The 21,833-nt window shown below is 54.2% G+C and overlaps 2 protein-coding genes across 9 annotated transcripts in view; one reads left to right on the top strand and one right to left on the bottom strand.

Annotated features, from left to right (window-relative positions):
• The first annotated feature begins 107 nt into the window (after window positions 1-107).
• On the top strand, window positions 108-7,720 carry GTF3C5 (general transcription factor IIIC subunit 5). The gene is made up of 11 exons (XM_074923615.1): window positions 108-257; window positions 639-861; window positions 1,104-1,302; window positions 2,348-2,543; window positions 2,911-3,015; window positions 3,535-3,649; window positions 4,324-4,404; window positions 4,905-5,002; window positions 5,652-5,734; window positions 6,038-6,180; window positions 6,835-7,720. The coding sequence occupies exons 1-11, from the start codon at window positions 108-110 to the stop codon at window positions 6,990-6,992; spliced, it is 1,551 nt and encodes a 516-aa protein (XP_074779716.1). The 3' UTR covers window positions 6,993-7,720.
• Window positions 7,721-9,076: 1,356 nt separating this feature from the next.
• RALGDS (ral guanine nucleotide dissociation stimulator) overlaps window positions 9,077-21,833 on the bottom strand; it is a 62,618-nt gene continuing 49,861 nt past the window's right edge. For 3 of the 8 annotated variants that reach the window (XM_074923775.1, XM_074923773.1, XM_074923776.1), the window contains exons 2-18: window positions 17,931-18,041; window positions 17,198-17,391; window positions 16,743-16,817; window positions 16,381-16,574; window positions 15,857-15,978; window positions 15,499-15,714; window positions 15,267-15,370; window positions 14,829-14,913; window positions 14,052-14,129; window positions 13,868-13,954; window positions 13,517-13,549; window positions 13,163-13,284; window positions 12,463-12,558; window positions 12,073-12,313; window positions 11,529-11,888; window positions 11,272-11,386; window positions 9,077-11,067 (exon numbers count right to left, since the gene is read on the bottom strand). In XM_074923775.1, coding sequence (XP_074779876.1) covers window positions 10,892-11,067; window positions 11,272-11,386; window positions 11,529-11,888; window positions 12,073-12,313; window positions 12,463-12,558; window positions 13,163-13,284; window positions 13,517-13,549; window positions 13,868-13,954; window positions 14,052-14,129; window positions 14,829-14,913; window positions 15,267-15,370; window positions 15,499-15,714; window positions 15,857-15,978; window positions 16,381-16,574; window positions 16,743-16,817; window positions 17,198-17,391; window positions 17,931-18,041 — 2,409 coding nt within the window. In that variant the 3' untranslated portion in view covers window positions 9,077-10,891. The remainder of the gene's footprint in view (window positions 11,068-11,271; window positions 11,387-11,528; window positions 11,889-12,072; window positions 12,314-12,462; window positions 12,559-13,162; window positions 13,285-13,516; window positions 13,550-13,867; window positions 13,955-14,051; window positions 14,130-14,828; window positions 14,914-15,266; window positions 15,371-15,498; window positions 15,715-15,856; window positions 15,979-16,380; window positions 16,575-16,742; window positions 16,818-17,197; window positions 17,392-17,930; window positions 18,042-21,833) is intronic. The other 5 variants (XM_074923769.1, XM_074923772.1, XM_074923770.1 and 2 more) reach the window with 5 other exon arrangements.

The following is a 21,833-nucleotide window of genomic DNA, read 5'->3' as shown; positions in this document are numbered from 1 at the left end:
CCGGCCCCAGCCCCGCCGCCGTAGGAACCGTCCTGCTGCGGAACCTTTGTGCCGCGGCCCTCGGGGCCGGGGCGGGGGAAGCGGTTGCTGCGAGGGACCGGGGCGCGATGGCGGCGGGGAGGGAGTGGGGGGAGCGGGGCTCGGCCGTGCTGGAGCTGCCCCGAACGCCGCGGCTGGTGTGCGTGGAGTACCCGGGCCTGGTGCGGGACGTCGGGGCCATGCTGCGGACGCTGGGAGGAGAGCAGGGGGTGTCGCGGGTGAGGGGGACGCCGGGGGCTGGGAGGGGGGTTATCCGGAGCAGAGGGGTTGTAGGGCTGGGGGCCTGGGAGCCCCCCGCTGTGGGACCCGCCGTGTCGGGGCCGTCCAGGCCCAGCGTGTCCCCACGCAGGCTCCACGCGTGGTTTTGGGGTGAGGCCGCTCGCTTGGGCCGCTGCTGCCCAGGGGAGAGGGGGCGGGAGGTGTCGGGCGGGATGGGACCCCCGGGTGTGGTGTCGGTGGAGCAGGGATTCACGTCCCTGAGGCTCTGCGAGGGGAGACGGCGGGTGCCCACGGTTGAGGGTGTGGGGCCAAACGGAGGCCGGGGGAGACGGGCCGTGCGGTGCCATGCTGACGGAGCCCCTGCCCGCCCCTGCCGACAGATCTACGCGGACCCTGCCAAAAGGCTGGAGCTGTATTTCCGCCCCAAGGACCCTTACTGCCATCCCGTGTGTGCCAATCGCTTCCCCACCTCCACCGTGCTGCTCAAGGTGAAGAGGAGGACCAAGAAGAAAAAGCAGTTGGATGCCGAAGAACAAATCCAGCCAGAAGTCCAGTTCGAAATGGAAATTCTTGGGACTGTCACCACCGTTTACAAATTTCAAGGTAATACTTAGGTTAGTGTCCCCATGACTTAAAGGCGAGCATACCTGTTGAGAAGGGGAAGCGTTTCCCTATCGATAATTCAAGGCTGGAAGGTAAATCAAGTGTTCTGTTGTTACAGCCTCCTTGCTGTGTAAACCTTTCTGTGAACTCATCAGACTCCTGCTCCTGAAAGTTGAGCGTTGTGAGGAATATTGTGATATTCACAACAAACTTCACAATGTTTTAATTTTTGTTTCTCACAGGAATGTCTGATTTCCAGTACCTGGCAATGCACTCTGGTCCTGATGGCAAACAAACCTCCATGTATGACAAAGTCCTAATGCTCAAACCAGAGAAGGAAGAATTTTTCAACAGAGAATTACCTCTCTACATCCCGCCACCAATTTTCTCACGTCTGGATACTCCTGTTGACTATTTTTATCGGCCAGATATACAACACCGGTTAGTGCCTTTTCTCTCAGTGTAGTAAACAGCTGTGTTGGTTCTGGAATGGATAGGTAGTGAAACATTTTGATGATTTGATATGTATTTATAACAGTCTTCCAAGTTAAGATTTCCTTTTCCATCACTTGAAGATGCCTCCAATCCATTCCAAATTGTGTTGTTATAGGATCTCTGCTCTTCATTCAGCACTAAATACATTGTTCATGTATTTATTTCACCTGTTTAAGCTGCCACCTTGTTCTGCTTTATCCCTCTTGATGTGGCACAACAGAGGCCAGCAGGCTTGAGAAACTGCCTGGCAGCAGAAAGCTCAGTTTCTGCCCAGTGAGGGGGCCTGGTGGTCTGGTGGCCGTCTGGCTGCCTTCCCAGCACCCTGCAGGCAGCGCGGGGGGCAGTGAGCCCAGCTTTCTGCCTGCTTCCCGTGGGCTGGAGCCGAGGGGAGAGGGCGCAGGAGTCGATGGCAAATGTTCCTGTGACCGCGCTCACCGGCCCTGTTCCCTCCTGGCCCTGGTTGGTTTTGCCAGAAGAACAATCTGTGGGATCTCCCACAGGAAACATCTTTCATTTTCTCACTGTAGGCCTTCATCGGCACTTGACAAACAAATATTATCTCAACTGCATTTCCATCTTGCCTTGTCCCTGTACCCTGCTGAGCTGCAGTAACCACAGGAGAGCAAATGCAGAGGGTGAAGCCTTTTGTGCTGCAAATGCATTTTGTGCAGCTTAGTAGCCAACTGCCTGAGGGTCTTCTGTCAGATGGTACAGGGGTCATTGTGCAGCTGGATGTAGTTTTACAGGTTTTTTTAAAGTTTAAATTTTCTTCCCTCACCTTCTTGTGGTGTCACAAGAGTCTTCATTGTGGTCACCAGTATGTGATAAGGAGGTGGGGTCAAAGTTAAACCAACCCGCGGCTCACATGGCTGAGTCCCTTCTGTTCTGAAATCTGGAGCACAAATTTCCATTTTTGCATGATCCCTTGAAGGCCCCAAATCCAAACATGCCACAGGCAGAAAGCAAACCCGATCTTTTCCCTGTTTCTTAGGGAGGGATACAACAATCCCCAGGTGTCTGGTGAGAACCTGATTGGCCTCAGCAGGGCCCGTCGCCCGCACAACGCTATCTTTGTGAACTTTGATGACGAAGAAATCCCAGCAAAACCTTTGGATGCTGCTGTACAGACCTGGAAGAAAGTGTGCACCAATCCTGTGGATAAAAAGGTGGAGGAAGAGCTGAGAAAGGTACGTGCCTTACTCCTGAGCTGAGCACTGTACTGCAGCATGATGTGCAGGAAAAATCTGCATGCAGCCATTTTCTCTGACTTCCCCAAAAGTTCTTGGTTTTTGTAACTAACTGATACAGCAGGTGTCAGTAGACACCACTGACAGTGTTGTGTTCGGTTCAGTGATGCAAGTCAAGATTTGGGTCTGTGTTTGCAGCCAACTCACAGTAAGTTCCTTTTTTGTGCCACTAGTTCTTACGTTACTGTTGTGATAGTTCATACTATGGGCCAAAAGCCCCAATACAGAAGAAAGTCCACTTGGAAAGCTCAACTGCCATTGGTAACTCACTTCCCACTGTTTCATGGTTGTTTCTGTATTATTTTAGCTCTTTGAAGTCCGTCCTGTCTGGTCTCGGAATGCAGTAAAAGCCAATATCAGTGTCCACCCAGACAAGCTGAAACTTCTGTTGCCGTACTTGGCCTACTACATGGTAAGTCTGAACATCTGCCCTCCTGCCTGTCTGAGGCTGCCAGGAGGCAAAGCAAGGGAGCATCAGCTGGGTGTTCCTGGTCCTTTACTGTGTCTTAGGTCCTACCACTAAGTACCTGAGGTTAATGTTATCTAAAGAGAAAGAGGGAAGGAAACCCTTGCTTTTGAACAGAAGTTAAATCCATGGAGGATTAAATATCTATTTGTTCTATTGGTTCTAATCAGCTTTTCAATTCAGTCAGACACTCAAATTGACTGTCCATCTTGCAACAGTAGCAGAATTTTTCCAGACAAACACTTTACTGTGATCTTGCAAGTTAGTTTGTAAAAGCACACAAATATTTGTGCTTTGATGCATTGATTGCCCCAATTTCAGTATATAAATACTGGTGCGGCAAGTGAGGGAAGAGCTGGTAAAAGAAATAATCTCTGGGCAATGAGGGAAAATACTAGAATTCTATAAGAAGCTCTGCAACACTACTGTTTTTTTAACCATCTTACCCCATGTGTGTTTATGCAGTTAACAGGTCCTTGGAGAAGCTTGTGGGTTAGGTTTGGGTATGACCCCAGAAAACACCCTGAAGCAAAGATTTATCAAGTACTGGACTTCCGAATTCGCTGTGGAATGAAATATGGTAAAAGGGCCCAACCCACAGAGAAGCTCTCTCTGCTTTCTGGTTAATCCTGGTAGTACTTTTCATTTTATTTGTTTTTCAAACACTTTTGCCATATTTCTGCTCTGATGAAGGTGGCACCTTTTGAGCTCACCGTAGTTCTTCTGTAAACACCTTTAATACTTTATTTAATAGTATGCAATATGTCTTTTCTCATTTGGCACATTCCAGACTCAGTGGACAGCAGGCTGCCTTTCCTCCTCCGTGTGTTCAAAGCCCGGGTGGATGCAGCACACCCATCTTCCCTCTCACTCAGGGGAGGCACTGAGCAGTACATTCCATTCCTTACACAGTAGCTTTTCCTCAAGGACCTCAACATCTTGTGCAGGATGCCAGGTCTCAGACCTTGGGACACAGGGTTCCCCTGCTCTGATTTTGTTGAGGACAAGGACTTTCTGAGGTCATCTGATAAGTCCCTGACAGCTGGCATCCAGTCAGTGCCATCAGATCACATCTCCCTACTTCCAAGTTAAAGGCTTTTGTTGATCTCTTACTTCTCCTCTCCCCACCTTGCTGAAGTCACCGTACCCCAAGGATCAGCCGTTCACACACCAGTCCAGCACTTCTGTTACTGAGCTAGGGATACTCTGCAGGGTGCTTGCCCTCAGTTCATTATTCTTCTTTTTCACCTCTAGGTTACGCCCCCAATGATATGCCCGTGAAAGCAAAACGCAGCACGTATAACTACAGCCTGCCCATCACTGTCAAGAAGCAAGGTATGCTGTGCCAGCAGAAGGGCTCCCCAGCTCTTCTCTTTCTTTCTTTACCCCATCCTAGTCACAGGTGGTGAAGGGTCTCCCTGTGTTCTAGCTGAGCCAAAACTGGGGCTTTATTTCTGGTTATAATATGGTGTGAGAGTCTTGGATGTTTCTCTTACTGAGCCACAGTATTTGTTAGCAGACAGGAGTTCTGGGAATTCAGCATTCACTTCAGTGGTGGTGCAGAGTAAGGGGAGAGTTGTTCTCTTTCCTTTGTCAAGGGAGAGTAGAAAATGTTAAAATTATGAACGTATTTGCTGCGGAAAACCCGCCAAGCTCACCGCCTTTCCCATAACTGTCCAGTAACATCTCTAAAGAACGAGCAGCATATGCTTAGTTGGTCTGGGTTTTGCTCAGAAGCGAAGTTGAATCAACATAGAGAAGTGACAGTACAAAGCCACGGAGAGAGAAAGATGTCCCTAATTAGGACTCTCTTTTTTTTTTTTTTTGTCCATCAGTAAGTCATACGGTCAGTGTGCACGATCTGAAACAGGGGCTTGGTACGTCCGGTGCATCCAGTGGGAAAAAACCTGCCTCCAGCAGGTATAAACTGAAGGTAAGCCTTACTTTCTTTGACAAGAATCTTGAAATAGCTTAGTGAAAAAGGGGGAGTTCCCACTCTGTCAGTCATTATGGGGACAGTTGTGAGTGAGCTGATGTCCTCGGGTTTACCTGGGAAGCTGCTCGTTGTACATGGCACTACAGAACTCCACCAGCTGTGCACTGAATGTTTCTTACGTGCTGCAAGATGGGATTGGTACTCTCAGGCCTGGTCTTAGACATGATGAGCATTCTGTTTCAGTTGATAAAATTGGAATTTTATGGGCGGTGAAGTGCAAAAAAATCACCGTGTGTTTATCAGGTTGTCTGCAAAATCCAGCAAGGCAAAATAAATTCTTGAACAGGAGTCTTATTCCCTTTTTGCTAGAATGAAACCTATGATCCACTGTTAGGCAGTAAGAGGCTGCAGACAGCTGCAGTTGGAAGAGATGAAGTGTGTTCTCTGCACAACTATGGCTGCAGTGAAATTTTACTGCATTCCTCATTCAGCTTTTACTGTAGGCAGACCTATGCCTTGGAACTGATTTGTGTTGGAAGTGCCTTGTTCTTCAGTCAGTCCATTGGCAGTACTTCTCAGTTATGCCAGAGTTGTCCTGTTATGCCATAAAGTGTACATTAATCCTTTCCTTCTTTCCTCCTCTTAGGAATCCATCTACATTTTCCGAGAAGGAGCCTTACCCCCTTATCGGCAGATGTTCTACCAGCTCTGTGATTTGAATGTGGAAAGGTATTGCACGCTGGCAGCTGAGTCTTTTGTTAGAGCTAGATTTCAAAGCCTTTTGTTTATATCCAGTCCATTCCTCTCTTTCTCCTTGACCAGAAACTTAAGAGAGGTTTTGCTTCTGAATAAAAATAGAACAGGCTTCTCACACATGAACTTCCTTTCCCATATGTCAATTACCTGAATAACCAAATATGCTATTCTGACTCAGTGAAGTTAAATGGAAGTAAGCCACAGTCTGTCTCATTTGAAGAAGCCTACATCTGAATGTGGAAGGTTAACATTTCCTTTCCTTTTGCTGCTTTTCAGCCTACAGAAAATCATCCGTCGGAATGACGGCACAGAGTCCGAATGCACAGAGCGGGATGGGTGGTGCCTTCCAAAGACCAGTGATGATCTGCGAGATACCATGTCCCTGATGATAAAGCAGATCATCAGATCCACAAGACCTGGTAAGGATGCTTCTGTGCATCCAAGTATATTACTGCCTTCCTGAGGGTGTTGAGAGGTTGTGGGCTGAATAAGGATGTTGCAGCCAGCGCTGGGGCAGCAGCGTTCCTGTGTTTGCTGCCTCCTTTGTGCCACACCTGGTGTTCTTTGTGTTCCAGCTCATTACAGTGTGTGAGCTGAGGCTGTTGTCCTACAGCGTGAACGTGGGTTGGGATTAGGAAAGGCTGGGAGCAAAGGTTTTCCGTTTCATCTTCCCACTGTCACAGCCTTCAGGTTTTAAATGTCTTTGTATAGTGATAATCAAGACCTTATTCTTACTGATGTATCTATTGGTGGCATTTCCCTTTTTTTTTGATGTTATTAATTGAACAAGAAGTGAGGAAATTATTTTTGTGTGATGCTGGGCCAAAGGAGTAAAACAGAGAATTAGGTCAGAATCAGGTAGGAGAGGAGGCACAGCACTGCAGATCTGCTGTAGCATTCTTGAAGTATGAAGACAGATTGCTCTGGGCTTGATCAGATTCTATTAAGATGGGCAACATTCGCTGTGCCCCTCGGGCTTCTGCCTTCCTCTCGCGTTTTATGAACTCCAATGCAAATGCCCCCAGGTTTCACTGAGAGAGGCATCACAGTGTCTGTCTTTCTTTCCAATTAAGCTCTGTTCTCAAATACAACAAGCAGTGAAGATGGCAAAGAGCAGTTGGCGTATGAGTCTGGAGAGGATGAGGATGATGAAGAGGAGGAGGAAGAGGACTTCAAGCCTTCTGATGGGAGTGAAAATGAAATGGAGACAGAAATTCTGGACTATGTATGAACTCAGTGAGCATCCTGGCTGCTGTAGGACAGAATCATCTCTGCTCCTGTTCCCTGAGTGCTGAGGGTTCAGCCACCACAGCCAGGCTGTGGGAAGGCAGAACTTGCACTGAGCTGCTGATGACCCGTCTGCACTGCTGATGGCCACCGTTCCTGATGTTAGGGAGCCGTTGCCTCCATTGTCATAACTGCTGGCTAAGAAGCCCTCAGGCAAGCTCAGCAAACTCCCAAGAAAGAGCCCAGAATCCAAACCAGCTGGCAGCACACCTGAGAGGAGAAGTTGCCCTCCCAGATCTCTCCATGGTGGGAAGTGCACCTTGGCCGGGTTGGTGGCCGTGTGGGACAGAGCAAAGGTGCCCGAGGCGGTGCTGGGGGAAGCTCTCGATGCTGCTGGGTCCCTCGGGCAGGTGCTGCCCTTCTGCTTGTCTAAGGGGAATGAAAATAGTGTGCTGTGACTTCAGCATTGAGCCTCGCTGGCCATCTTGGAAATAAAGCCAGCAGGAAAAAACACTTTCTGGCAGTGAGTAATTCCCTTCTGCGGGATGTAGCGTATGTTGTCCTCACTGGCTGATGCACTTCTCAGTTCTGTTCTGACTTCCCCAGTGGTTAGCAGGGACTGAAGGGAGCAGGCAGCGGGGCAGAGCTTCAGGTCCACAGAGGTTGGCCACTCTGGCCGTTAGTTTGCCATTGCTGGCTGGACTGTTTTCACCCTGTCACAGAAGTTCAAGGTCTGCTGGCATTTGCTGAGTCTTGTGCATTCCCCAGTGTGTTACGAGTGCAAGGTTTCTCATTAGTGGCCAATAACAGGCCCTAATGCCTGGTATAATACGATTTCAGCCTCCTGTACTTGTGTGAGGCTTCAGCATTTTTTGTTAGGCTGAGATATTTCCTTAGGTTTGGCCTCCAGCCCACAAAAGCAACATCTGCAGGGCTGTGGTGCAGTGGCACAGAGGATCCATAGGGGTGGATGGGTGTTGATATACACAGAGAAGCTGCCTCAGAGGACTGGCCCCTGAGGTGCACACTCACCGTGGTTCACTGGGAGATCCTGGGCTTTGCCTTGTGCTCCCACCTCGGGCTGGTGGCGGGGCAGTGTGAGAACAAAAGCATTTCTAACAGCTGTAAGACTATACGGGGGGCTGTGGTCACTTGGTTTGGGGACACCTCCAGCCCAGGTAAAGTGTGGGTCCTGGCAGTGTGGGGATCCGGAGGCGTGAGGGGCTCTACAGTGGACTTACCCTTCTCCATGCAATGCAACAGGGCACGAAGACAAAAGGAGAGCTGCAGTGGACACAGCACTGCTGGGTAGGAATATGGGCTCAGGTATTAGCAGGCACCAAGAATAAACACTTAGAAAAGCTAGGAAAAACACCTGAAGCCAAACTTTCTGTTAACAGGAGGCCTGTGGCCAAAGCAGCCAGAAATCACTTGTGCCAGGGTTCATTTATTTCTGAGCCATTTTCAAAATTCCTCTGTCTGGGAAGACTGCAGTGATTGGGATGTTTAGTTCTGCCTGAGCAGGTAATGCCATTACCAGCCCTGTCTGTACAATATGATCCTTTCATTTCCAGAAGCTCAGGCTTTAAACAAATCTATGTAGCCAAAGGCACAGAGAAATTCTGGATAGTGCAGCTGCATCTTTAATGCCCACACTCAGAACCACCATACCATCCAGGTAATCTCCACTGCTGTCTGTGCAATTAGAAAATAAACATACTGGCCATGGTAGGAAATGAACCCTTGAGCACCAAAGAATGACACCTCAAATCAAGGCAAACCACTGTCTCCACACCATAAGGACCAAGTATTGCTTTTGCTCCTAAAGCCACTGCTTATAGCAAAAGGTGTAAAACCAGTATATTGGATGTCACACTGGAAAATACAACTTGCAGGTTCAAATGAACAGGGTTCATTTGACAATCGGGCACTGGTCCCTCAAACAAAAAGCTTCCATCTTGGTTCAAACACAAACCAAGGCTCCCCTACGCAGAGCTAATGGAAGGTATGAACGACAGGTTGACAACTTTCTCCAGAAATGTGCTGGCATTTTGGGGAGGTAGGACAGGACAACCCCTGCCTTGGGGCAGAGACGTTTGAGCATCAGTATTTTATTGCAAAGACTAATTACATTGCTGTGTACAAGTCACACCAGGCAGTGTGCTCCTTCATTGAAGTGGTACAAAATACATATGGTACAGCCAGTCCCTCTGGCGACGCTGGGCTGCTGGGGGACACCGGCGGGAGGGGACATGGGGATGGTGGGGGCCAGCGTGGCCCCAGGGCAGGGGCTGGGTGGGAGGCAGGAGGCTGCCCCTGCGTCAGGGAGCGGGGGGCTCCCATCATGTGCAGCGAAGGGCGATGCCACCCGAGGGGACACACGGGGCTGGGAGAGCTCAGCGCCAGCCACACACGCACCCGAGCAGCCGCTTCCCCACCTGGTGCCAGGGACCCACAGCCCAGCTCCTGCCACCAGCCCCGGCCCCGCTCCTGGAGCTGCACCTGCCCGGCAGCACCGACAGACAGGAATGGGGAAGATGTGCTGGAAGGAATGCTTAAAAAAAAAAGATGAAGCCAGGAGCAAGAAAAGGTCCCCCCAGGTTAGTGTTTCCTACAGTGATTAAAACAAGCATCTCTGTCCCTGCTTGGGCGACTAGTGGTAGAGAAACAAGGGAGGGGTGGCTGGTGGGGTTGGTGCCCCACGAGCATGGCAGAGCCACGCTGCTGCCGCCACCGTCCCTCCCAGCAGCCTTAAATACCAGGTAGGGAGAGGAGAGGGCCTGGGCTGCAGGGCAGGGGGAGGCTGGATTAGTAAAATGTACAAGTTCATCTCTTCTATTTACAACCAATAAATATTGAAAAAAAAAAAAAATCAGTAAACTTTTTTGTTTTATACAAAAAAAAGTCTCATTGCTGCTTCTCCCATGGTCAGTGTTTTAAAAAGTCCGGTTAAAGCCCAAGGTGAGTGGCACTTTCTGTGGGTCAGGCGGTGGCAGCCAGGGCACCTGGAGCACCCTGAGCTCTTTGCCTGCCCAAGGTCTCTATTTACACAAGTTCAGACAGAAATTTGCTCTCCTCCTCCTCCTCCTCCTCCTGCTCCTTGTGAGGCTGGCAGCACTGGGGGCACGGCCCAAAGCTTCCCCCGACGGTGGAAGAGACACTGGCGTTTGATCTTTGGTGCAAGTTTTGAACGCGGGCCGTCAAAAATCCAGCTGGAGGATGCGCTGGAGCGGGGTGAGGAGTGAGACCACGTGGGCTCCCAGCTGTGGAGAGCATGAGGCGCCCGCTCCAGCGGGCACAGCCCTCCGTCCACGGCACTCCGGGCACTGCGGCCGGGCTGCAGCTCGCCCCACAGCCTGGGGCATCTCCCAGGGGAAGGACAGGCAGAGATGTGGTGGCGATGCCGAGGAAGGACGTGGAGGTAAACCAACGCCAGGAAAGCCGGGAAGGAGAGCACCGCGCCACGCGGGAGGCTCTGCAGCCCCGGAGTGATGGCTCGTGCTCTGCCCCTCTGCGAGTCACCGCTCCCCGGCTCGCTCGGACACAAGGCACCTACGGCAGAGGCGGGCTCCAGCTCTGGGCTGGCCGGCGGCTGGACTAGTGTCGCACCGTGGAAGGTTAAAAATTAAAAAAAAAAATAAAAAAAAATTCCCCCCCCTTCCCCCCCTGCTGCCTTCCTGTGTAGCAAAAAAAGACCTGATTGAAACGGGGGTTTGTGCAGAGAGAGGCGGAGGCCGACGCGGCTTGCCCAGCGCTCGGTGCGGGAGGGGGACGCGCGGCCGTACCCGCGGGCGAGGGTCGCTCCTCTCGCCGTGCCGGGCGGCACGAGGACCGGCCGCAGCCAAGCCCGGAGCAGCCTTGCCCCCAAGGCCCCGTCGGTGATGGGTGGCAGTGGGGCTGAGGCTAGAAGATGCCTTTGGCGATCTTCAGGCCTTTCTGCTTCATCCTGGGCAGGGTGGAGCTGGAGCCGTGCTTGATCTTCACCCCCTTGGAGAAGCCCCGTTTCTTGAGCACAAAGTCATAGTTGGCAGCAGAGTTCATGGCGTAGAAGACGTTGGCGTTGTCAGGGATCTTCAGCTCTGGAAATGACCAAGGATGGGGGTCAGTTGGGCACCCCTTCCCTGAAAGGGTCCCAGAGTGGGGCTGAGTTGTCCCCGGGTGCTGGGACCCCTCTTGCTGTCACCTCCCAGCCCCGCTCCGACCCGGTGCTGCCCAGGCTGCAGGGCTGCATGGCCGGATGGGGACACATCCCCCAGGAAAGCCCCCCTGACCCCAGCACACACCTCTCTCCTCTGAGATGATCTGAACGAGCTCATAGTCTTCAGGCCGGTCCCCATCCAAGTTGTGTTTGGCCATGGCTTTGCGAATAACGACCGGGGTCTTATCCTGGCTCGTCACCTGTGAGTGCAGAGTGTTATTAACCCGGGGGGGTGCAGAGCACTGCAAAGCTACCTCTGTCTCCTCCCAAAACGGGCCATGCCCACATCCGAGCAGGGTGAGCCGCCCCTCCCCGGCGTCACCGCGGGTGCCCTATACTAACCAGGATGCTCTTGTACATGTTGCCGTTGTCCACAGCCAGGCTGACGCGGATGATGCAGCAGTCGTCGACCTGCTGGTTGTAGAGGGGCAGCGAGAGGGAGGAGTAGCTGGAGATGCCGGAGACTGAGCGCTTGTGGGTGCGAGAGGCTGTCACCGGCGTGGAGGAGACGGAGGAGGATGAGGCACTGCTGGAGCCCGAGCCGATGCCCGACGTGTCCAGGGAGGAGAGGGAGGTGGATTCCCAGAACTGGAGGGCAGGGAGGAGAGGGGATGCGGAGGACACAGTGGGTTTAGCTTCTCCGTCGGCCACAGACGGGGCGTACCAGCGCTGGGGGAGGGAGGCCAGAGGGATCTCACTGACCTGTGACAACGGGGGACCGATACAACTACAGCCACCGGTGGCGCGAGAGCCCTGCCACGCTACCGGAGCAGCAGAGGGCAGGGGCCTCCCTAGCCCCAGCGGGTCAGAAACAGCCCCCGGGACCCCCACCCGCTCGCCCCAGCGCCGGGGCAGGGGTGAAGCAGTCCCCGCGCGATGGCCGCACCTGCCTCCGGAGGCCCGGACCCCGCGAACTGCCCCGTACCTTCTTCTCCTGGCAGTCGGGGGACTCGGGGATGAAGCTGATGTTGATTTCCTCCACGTCGGAGCTGCTGGAGCCAGCGGAGGTGACGCTCACTGAGTCGGTGGCGTCGCCGCTGCACAGGTACTGCCCACACTTGAGCTGGTCGAAGGATTTTGAGTGGGAGCTGCCGCTGGCACAGGGCTCGCTGCTCGGCGGCTGCCGGCTGCCAGGAGAGACGCGGGGCAGGTGAGAAGGGAGCAGAGCCAGGGTGCCCTTGGCTGGCAGGACAGCAGCCACCCCAGCCTGGTTCCTTCCCCACATTGCTCAGCCGGAGACGCCCCCCGCATCCCACCGGGGAGAAGTAAGACTCACTCGCTCCATCGTTTGATGATGCCCGTGTTTTTCTTCGCCTTCAACGTGTTGCTGGCCGACTCTGACAGCGGCTCGATCTCGCACGACAGCCCGTAACTGGGAGGGGAGAGATGAGGGTTTGAGCTCTGTGCTGCCCATGGCTGCGGCGAGTGCCGTGCCAGTGGGGAAAGGGGGGCAGAGGCTGGAGGGGAGCATGGAGCTCAGCAGCTGGAGGAGATGCACGAGGAGCGGCTGAGGAAACTGGGGGGGTTTAGTCTGGAGAAGAGGAGGCTGAGGGGAGACCTCCTGGCCCTCGGCAACTCCCTGACAGGAGGGTGCAGAGAGGGGGGATGAGTCTCTTTAACCTAGTATTAAGTGTTAGGACAAGAGGTAATGGCCTCAGATTGCGCCAGGGAAGGTTTAGACTAGATGTCAGGAAGGATTTCTGTGCAGAAGGGGCTGTTGGGCGTTGGAATGGGCTGCCCAGGGCAGGGGGGGAGTCCCCATCCCTGGAGGGGTTTGAGTCGGGTTGACCCAGCGCTGAGGGCTCTGGTGGAGTTGGGAACTGTCAATGTTAGGTTAATGGTTGGACCGGATGATCTTCAAGGTCTTTTCCAACCCAGACGATTCTGTGATTCTGAATCTGTGATTCTGTGAGACGAGCAGTGGGACCTCCCGACCCACCGGCAGCAGCACAGCCCCCAACCCCACTCCTGCTCACCTCTCAGCCTCGCTGAGCCGCTCCAGGCTGTGGAACCAGTCCACAAACTGGTCCTCCTGTGTGAAGCTGTAGTTGTTGCAGGCTGACTGGAGCAGCTTGATCTGGGCGATGACTTCGAATTCCTGCAGCAAATGGAGGCCGTGAGACCAGATCTGTTTGCCAGCCCCAGCATCCTCCACAAACAGCCCAGCCCCACATGCGGAGGCAAATAGGAAGGCCCAAAATCCCCCTCCCCAAAAATGACAGCAAAAAAGGAGAAGGATAAATCCCAAAGTGACTGGCACATCCTCGGCTTGCACCAAGTCAGCCTCCTCCTTCCACCCTGCCGTGCTGCTGCCAGGGCAAAGCTCTCACCTTCCTTCTCTTCTCAAAGTTGATCAGCCCACCCTGGAAAAGAAGAGGCCAAAAGTCAGTGTGGAGCAGGCAGAAAAATATTGCTCTCATTCCTCCCTGTCCCCCATCTCGCTGCCACTGCAGGGTGGGTGTCCCTGCCGAGTGTCCCCTTTCCACGGGCTGACAGAGGTGGATGTGTAATGTCAGAAATAGGATGCACAGTGTCAGATACAGCATGCACAGTGTCGGACACAGGATGCACGGGGTGCAGTGTCAGATACAGGACGCATGGGGGACCAGCCCTCCATTTATGAGGCCAGGCTCTGGGGTGGCTGCGCAGAGGAAGGGGAGGACAGAGATGGAGGTACGTACATCCAGGAAATCCTTCATGGCAGTGTCGAGCATCACCAGGTCCGTGAGGAAGGTGCCAAGGTAGGGAATGGTGCCCTGCATCACACCCTGCGGGGACAGAAGGGACAGTGGGGTCAGCAGAGAGTTGGGAGCAGCCCAGGCAGCCGCCGGGGAAGGGGCATGGGGGCAGTTGTGCCAGACCCACCATCTCTCGCTGCTGTTGCTGCCGCTTCTGAGCCCTCTTTGGGTTGATCTCCAAGGTGGCAAATTTGGAGGTGCCCTCCTGGATGGCGGGGAGAGGTGGGGATCAGTGTGGGTGGGAAATAAACTGCACTAATAGATGAGCTAAAATTCACCCCTGCTTTTACTGGTACAACTTTCCTTGTAGAGAGAAAGAGGGACGAGAGGAAGACGAGGAAATCAAAGCTGAGTTTTTTCACGGCTCACAGGGAGGAGAGACTTAGTGAATAGGAACTGCTGCTCCCGTTTCCAGCTCTGTATAAATAGCTCCTTAATGGGATGTTTTGTTCCCTTTTGCAGTTTGTGTCCTCTCAGCCCCCAAAGTGGAGCTGGGCTGGGAAGCTGCAGAGAAGGACATTTTTGCTGCAGCCTTTCACGAACCCTACAACCCCACCTGAAATCAAGAGGACTTTGCACTGGGCTGTTAAAATGCAGCTGCCTCTGGGAAGAAGCCGTCACCCTGGTGCACTGGATCCTATCCCACTGCTTATCTCTGCTTGCAGAATTGCTTTGCAAGCTTCAGGCAGTGACGACTTCTGGGTGGAGAAGCAGAAAGTCCAGCCTGGTCCAAAACCCCCGCCTGCTCCCCAGACTCAGCACGCCCTGCCTGCACCCGTGCCCGCAAACCCGGCAGCGCTGCCAGGGCTTTAGCCTGGTGGCTGGAACACTGTGGAAACTTCTGCCAGCATCAGCCCGAGCTCGCTGCCAGAGACAGGGTGCTGCGGGTGCCGCTTCCCCCTACCTTAATGAGAAGCTCCCGGCTCAGCGAGTGGTTGTTCTCATCGGAGAAGATCTCTGAGAGCTCGTGGAAAGTGCGGAAGCTCTCCCTGCTCAGGGAAAAACATGGAGGGAAGTCAGCAGTGGTGCCACCCTGGGGTCTCCTCCTTGGGCTCTCTTCTGCTCACCCAAAGGACCCCCCCCAACACTCACAGTTTGAGCAGGGCCTTGCTGTTCAGGGGCTATGCCAGGGTGTTTCCCACAGAAAGGAGAAGGAGGTGATGGTGCTTTTATTTCCTCACCCTCCTTAGGCCCCTGACACCTTACGCTGGTCCCTGGGTTTTGGGCCCCCTCCAAGAGGCAATGCTGGAGCAGGGATGAGCCCATCTACACATTCAAGGGCAACAGCCAGAGCACAACGTCCCTCTGAAACCCTCCCATGGCTGCAGAAGACACTGCTTACCGCAGGACCTCGTCCCAGGTCTTCTTCAGCCGGTGAACAGCGTTGCATTGCAGAGCCGAAAGGATGGCTCGGAGGGAGGAGAAGTTCTTCAGGATGCGGCACTCCTGGGGGCAGACAGGGAGAGACAGGACTCAGTGTTAAAGAAAGCCCAGAGATCTGCTGGGACTCACACACCGCAAAACCTCAGCCCGGGGCCGAGGCGGGAGGCGAGCAGGATGCCAGGCTGTCCTACCCGAGCCACTTCGATCCACCGCTCCACCACTTTAGCCCTCTGCTGTGGCTTCAGGGAGCGGTCTCCGAGGCAGGTGGCGATGACGCAGTTGGCCACGCTATTGAACTGCAGGACCGTGGCACGGATGGTGGGCGCCAGGTGCTCTTTGCCCTTCTTGTCTCGCTGGGACCAGATGCAGCCCAAACAGTGGTAAGGCACCACTTTCTTAAACAGCTCCTGGATATAAAGAGATGGAGCTGGGTCTCTTTGGGGTCCCTGGGAAGGGAACAGGCCAGGAGGAAAAGAAGGATGGGAAGAGACAGGCCTGTGCCCAGGGCAGCAGGTAGGCAGAGCACCCGGCTGCCGAATGAATACTCACAGCATCCATCAGCGTGAACTGTTCTGCCACCATCTCTGGGGAGAAGGAGAGGAAATCTGGCTTCCCGTCCCCGACACCGTTCTCCTCCACCAGCTGGAAGGTGCAGCCGCCGTGGTCCACAGCTGTGAGAGACGGCGTGAAGCTGAGCACCACAGCACTGCCACAAGCCGGGGCCCACCCCGACCCACACCAGCCCTCTGTGGGCACCCACAGCCCACCTCCTGGGCTCTTAACTCCCATCTGGCTTCACACCTCGAGAAACAAGGCTCAGATAAAAGGACAGTCATTTTAAAGCTGGACACAAGTGTCTGTAGAGGATTAAAGGCAGATTAGCTAATCCACTCAGAAATCCTGGTTCAGTTGGATTGGCATCCCAGTGTACCTCCATGTAAACACAGGCAGAATTTAGGGGGGTTCAGCCATGTGACAAGACCCAAGATTTTGGAGATCCTTGATGCCAACCAGTAGCACTCTCTCCACCTGAAGCCCCAAACAACCCCCTACAAGCCAGGAAAGGACCCCACCTTCCACTTTGGACTCGCTCTGCTCTTGCTGCTGGAACTGGGCCAGCAGGATGCGGGCTCGGCGCTCCAGGTCCGAGCCGGGGATGTTGTGGCGCACGTAGGAGATGAGCTGCTTGAGGCAGGTGAAGTCGGGCGGCTTGCGGAAGTCCTCTGAGTACTGGTCCAGCCAGGCACCGAGGATGGAGGAGATGGTGCTGCGGGGAGAGGGAGAACACAGGCAAACCTGCGTGAGAATCAGGTGCCACGAGAAACCCACGTGCACGAACACACTCCAGGTACCAGAAACAGCCTCAGATGAGAACTGACAATCTATAAACCAGAGACACCCTTCTCTTGTTCACCCGCAGCACGGTCAGACTCACTTCTTCAGCTCCATCCTCTCGTCCACAGCGTGCCTGGCGTGGTCCCCATTCGCCTGCACGTGGAGTTTGCCGTACCTGGTGGGGCACAGCGAGGAGGCAGTGAGCACCCTGGACTCGGCTGCCTCTCAGCCTCTTCTCCCTCCACATCACCCCCACCTCTGCCAGCGGGTTGGGATGAACCTCCCACACGCTGTCCCACTCCCCCTACTCTGCCACAGCCCCCGTGTTATGGGAAGCAGCCAGCACTGGCCACCTCAGAGCAGGGGTACTGGCTGGAAGGGTTCCAGCTCTCTGGGAAGTTGTGTCCTCCCTGCCCCAAAACCTTCAAGCTGATGGAGTTGGGAGAAGCCCATCAGCCCTCCAAGTCATGGCAGCATATGCTGGGGCTCCCCTGGCTGAGGGGGCTCAGACACCAGCCACCCCCGGCTGCATTTTGGGGCTCAGGGCAGCCTCACCTGTTAAGCAGCAGGTCCAGCACTTGCTTGGTGGTGGCGAAGGCCCGGTAAGTGCACAGGAAGATGGTGACGTAGGTGGAGTCATTGCCCTTGAAGGCTGAAACCAGGTACTCCACCAGCTTCTCCAAGGTCCCAGCTTTTATCGTCCGCACCTTACACGTCTCATAGAGGTTTAAGGCCGACTCATTCTCAAACTGCCGGGACAGGAGCAGAAGTCAGTGGGTTGGGTGAAGACAGACACGTTCAAGTGCAACACAGTCCCAGCAGCTTCAAAAGCCACTGTTCAGGTCTAGGCTGGGACCACGGACACAATAAAGTGCCTGGGGCTCTCGTGACAGGCCTGGGGAAAGGGAAGCTGGGTTTCCTCAGACACCAAATACCCAGCTGAGAAGACTTGAGCATCTAGGAAATCCTAGGAAAGGCCTCAAGGTTGCCAAAATCTAGATGTTGCCCTGATTTGCAAAATGTGGCTTCGGATCATTTCCTCCACACTCCTTCCCACAGGGCAGAGGCCAGAGAGTGCTCCCATGCCTCTGCTCCCGAATAAATACATCATCCCCAGATAAGGCTTGGAAGGATTCCCCCAGGACAGGAGCATATGGGGGAGCAAGAAGAGGGCAAGACATGGGCTGCTATCAACCCTGCCAAGCCCTGACATCGGGTCACCATGTCTCTGGCAGGGAAACATCTGAAGATGCCCCGTGGCAGAACTCTGGTGGTGCCTCCCGCTTACCCCCAGCCATCGCTGTCCCTTGTTGGCCGTGTGATGGAGCTGCACTTTCCGGAGCGATATGCTGTAGATCACACCATCCTCCAGCTCTTCTCCAATCTCCTGTGTGGAGCTCTGCATGAGAGGACAAGATACACCATGAGATAAGGAGAGTAAAGCGTGGCAGAGATGCTCTTGCAGGCTCGTACAGGCATCTCAGCAAGCCAAAGGCAACAGCCGGCAGACAGCAAGAGTGTCCCTTGCCTGCTCAGAAATGCAAACCAGGCGACACCCATCTTTCTGGCCAACTTAACCCTGGGCCCACGGGAGCCTGCACACAGGCAGAGCCAGGACTTTGGGAAGTTGCTCTCAGTCTGCTCCGCATCCCCTGGCTCCACATCTCAGCCCTTCTGCAAACCCAGGTTGTGGCAGCGCTGGGTGCCGGGCAGAGCGGGGAGCCCTCGCCGGGCAGCGAGGGGGGCTGGGGGCAGCACATCCCTGGACCCAGCCCCAGCTGCTTCCCCCTCCCCAAACCCTCACCTTTCCCGTAAAGTGACATTGCTGCCTGGTCTGACCTGGTAATCTCGGTAATCTGTCCCTGCAGGAACTGAGCACCTCGGTGCACCTTCGATAATAAATAACTATGAAACCGAGCTGGCCGCAAGCTTCGGCAGCACTGGCCACGCACACAAGGCAGAAATCCAAGGGGGGAGCTCAAAGCTGGGGGGAAACCCCAGAAAGCGGCACCGGGGTGGGCTCAGGCACAGCCGGGACAGGTCCCTGCACCCCTGGGGACAGGCACCTCAGGGCCACAGCCCAACCCAGCTACGAGGCTTGCACTTCTGCTCTGGGGGATGCAGATCGCCCAAAATTTGGTGAGAAAAGAGATGTTTCTCAGGGCAGGTCCTCAGGCACACGCCTCCCCCAGATCCCCCCATCCCACGTGTCAACGCGGGGCTCGGCGGCAGCTCCAGCCCTACAAGGACAATTTTGTTCCCTCCTCCTCTTCCTCCTCTCTCACCACGCTCTGCTGAGTCAGTGCCTCTCTTAAGAGGATTAATCCAGATCCTTTTAAACACCACGGGGATCTCCCCCGCCTTCCATCCCCCACGCCAAATGGTGGGACACGGTGTAACAGGCGGTAAAACCCACTGCTCAGCAGATGGGGAAAATGGCCAAAAGCAATAAGCCGGTTAGCAGGGGGAGGTGACCACGTGCTGGGGCACAGGGGCTCGGGGACAAGTCCCCCCTGTATATCACACTGCCAGCCAGGGGCCAGAGCCAGCCCACGGGTTTTCCTGCAACCAATCTGCCTCTCGGGAGCACAAAAAAAACCCCTGAGCAATGGCAACCACGCAGGGCTCAAGGGGGAAGAAGCTGCTGTGGGGATGGAGCCCCAGTAGCAACACTGCTCCCTGCCAAAAATCTTCTTCCCAAACCGCCTCCCGTGAAGGTGGGAACAGCCGTACCCAGGGCCCCGCCTTTAGACGACGCTACACATCTGAGGAGACACTGAGCAGAAGGCACCGAACACGCACCTCACATGCTCTTTAACCACCACCCTGTATCATCCCCGGCGCAGCAGCGCTCGCTGCACTGTTCTCACACCCAGCTCAAGTCAAGGGCTTGTTACTAGCAAGGTATCAAGGCAGGGAACCACAGCCAGCTCCAAGAGTAAGGGGAAAACTTTAAAAAGCCTCTTGTTCATGGCTGTAATGAATGAGGACAGAGAATCCCCTTGGGCAGGGTTACTGGATTTCTTCCTCACTTTCTGCTGAACCTGCTCTTCTCACTTCGTGCCAGACTACCAAGAGGTTTGGTTTGCTGAAGCGTGACAGGTTGTGAGGCCCCTAACTTCAGCGGTGCTGTGAACATCAGAGGTTTTTCCCAGGGTGCACCAGCTTCCAGACCAACCCTGACAGCAGCCACACAAGGGGGGGGACAGACAGACACCCTTCTGGATGCCTGCGTCAGCCCCCTCTTGTTCTTTGCTCTGGGATAAATTATAGCATATATTTATGTTCAAGTATAAACAGGTCTGAATTTCAAGAACAGAAGAGTCACCCACCAGCACGGCATGCCCTACATCTTCCTAGAGAGCATGACATGAAAATGCATCTCCCTTCTGCCTCAGTAACTCCCCCAGGTTGATGATGCTGGCTGCTGGGGGTAGCACAGGTCTGAGCCCAGCTTGCCCCCCGCTCAGCTGGCCCAGGCCCAGGCAGGCTGGCAGCCCTGAGCCCCGATGGCTGGCACCACACAGCCTGAACACCAACAGAGGCCCCTGAGCCCACCCGACTCCCCGCTCCTCTGCAGCCCACGTCACATCTGCACTGGGAGCCTCGCCAGAGCAGCCACCCATGACATTGGCCCCGGCGTGGGGAAGACGAAGCCATTTAAACACATCAGCAAGGGGGAGGTGAGCTTGGTACGTAGGTAAAAGCACCGGCAGCTGAGAGAGCTGGGCTTCTCCCCCATCACCTCTCCATCTCTCCACCAAAAGCTCACAGGAATGAGGTGCTCCTACGCCAGGTGAGTCACCCCCAACCCCACAAGCAGAGATGACTTAGCCGGGAATTGGACGTGCTGGCATGGCCTCAGGAGAGAGCTGCCAGCACTGCCAATGCCTTGTGTCCACCCTAGATCAGCCACCCATAGGGCCGGTACCTAACTTGAGCCCAAGTCAGCCAAGTTGTCTATCTTCCACCTCTAGATGCCATTTCCAACAAAAAGAAAGAAAACCCATGGGAACTCTTCCCAGTTTGTCCAAAGAGACCATCGGACCCTGGTGCCCACAGCTACGTGCCATCCTCCAGAAGGGACAGCAGCAGATGCCTCTTGAGTGCTCAAGCCCGCTGCCCAAGGGGCAGTGACAGAGCAGGGGCATCACTACCAGCAGGGCTCTCTCCCCGTCATTATGCCCCAATCTGCAGATCAGCCCTACCCTGCGTATCTCCCAGCTATGCTGACTTTGGGCTGGAGGAAAGCTCTGGGTCCACCAGGACCAGACCCCTGTACAGTCAGAAAAGAGGTTTGACCAGAGAGTTGTAAACCCCAGACACAAATATCAAGAAAAATCAGATGCTTGCTGAGACACAATTAAATTAATAAAGAAATCAAATCACATGGGAGGACAAAATGTCCCAGGATCAATCCGTGAATCACTGGCAGCTGCTCTGCAACTACAGTGGAAACTATTGCCTTAACTGCGCAGGGGTTTTCACTCTGTATTTCATGTCACGTGCAGAGAATACACTCAATTTTGGTGAAATTGGAAATTTCATTTCCTTCCCATACTCATTCATTTTTTGTCTTGCTGACTTGTGCAATATCCCCCAAAGTTCCCCCTTTGCAAACCACACACAAAGTACGCAGCTTCCCAGCAGTCTTCAGCCAGGCTCATGCCAAGAGCCAGGCAAACTGCTACACTGGTACATTTTAAAATTTGGCTATTTATATTCTGCGTGAGCGTCCTCTTTCCTACCACTGTTCCTCCAAGATGCTGATTGTGCATTCCGCACATGTTGGTTAAAAACCAACGAAGCAAAAAGCGGCAGCAGGACGGAGCCAGTGAAGTCCCACTCCAACACCTGCACCAAATGCACGTTTCTCCCTTTGCAGATCACAGAATCCCAGAACCATTCAGGTTGGAAAAGTCCCTCGGGATCATTGAGTCCAACCCTCAGCCCGACTCTACAAAGTTCTCCCCTACCCCACATCCCCCAACAGCTCATCTAAACGACCCTTAAACACACCCAGGGATGGGGACTCCACCACCTCCCTGGGCAGCCTGTTCCACTCTCTGACCACTCTTTCTGTGAAAAACTGTGAAGATGAGGAGACATGAGGTGGGAGCAGGGCTGGGACACAAAACCTTGACCTGTGGCTTATGCATGTGCTGGCCACCAAGAACGCTGCAATCCTAAA

The sequence above is a fragment of the Athene noctua genome, chromosome 20, assembly GCF_965140245.1.
Source record: "Athene noctua chromosome 20, bAthNoc1.hap1.1, whole genome shotgun sequence".
Taxonomy (NCBI): domain Eukaryota; kingdom Metazoa; phylum Chordata; class Aves; order Strigiformes; family Strigidae; genus Athene; species Athene noctua.
Note: the sequence above shows the minus strand (reverse complement) of the source record. Positions and strands in the feature narration are given on the sequence as shown.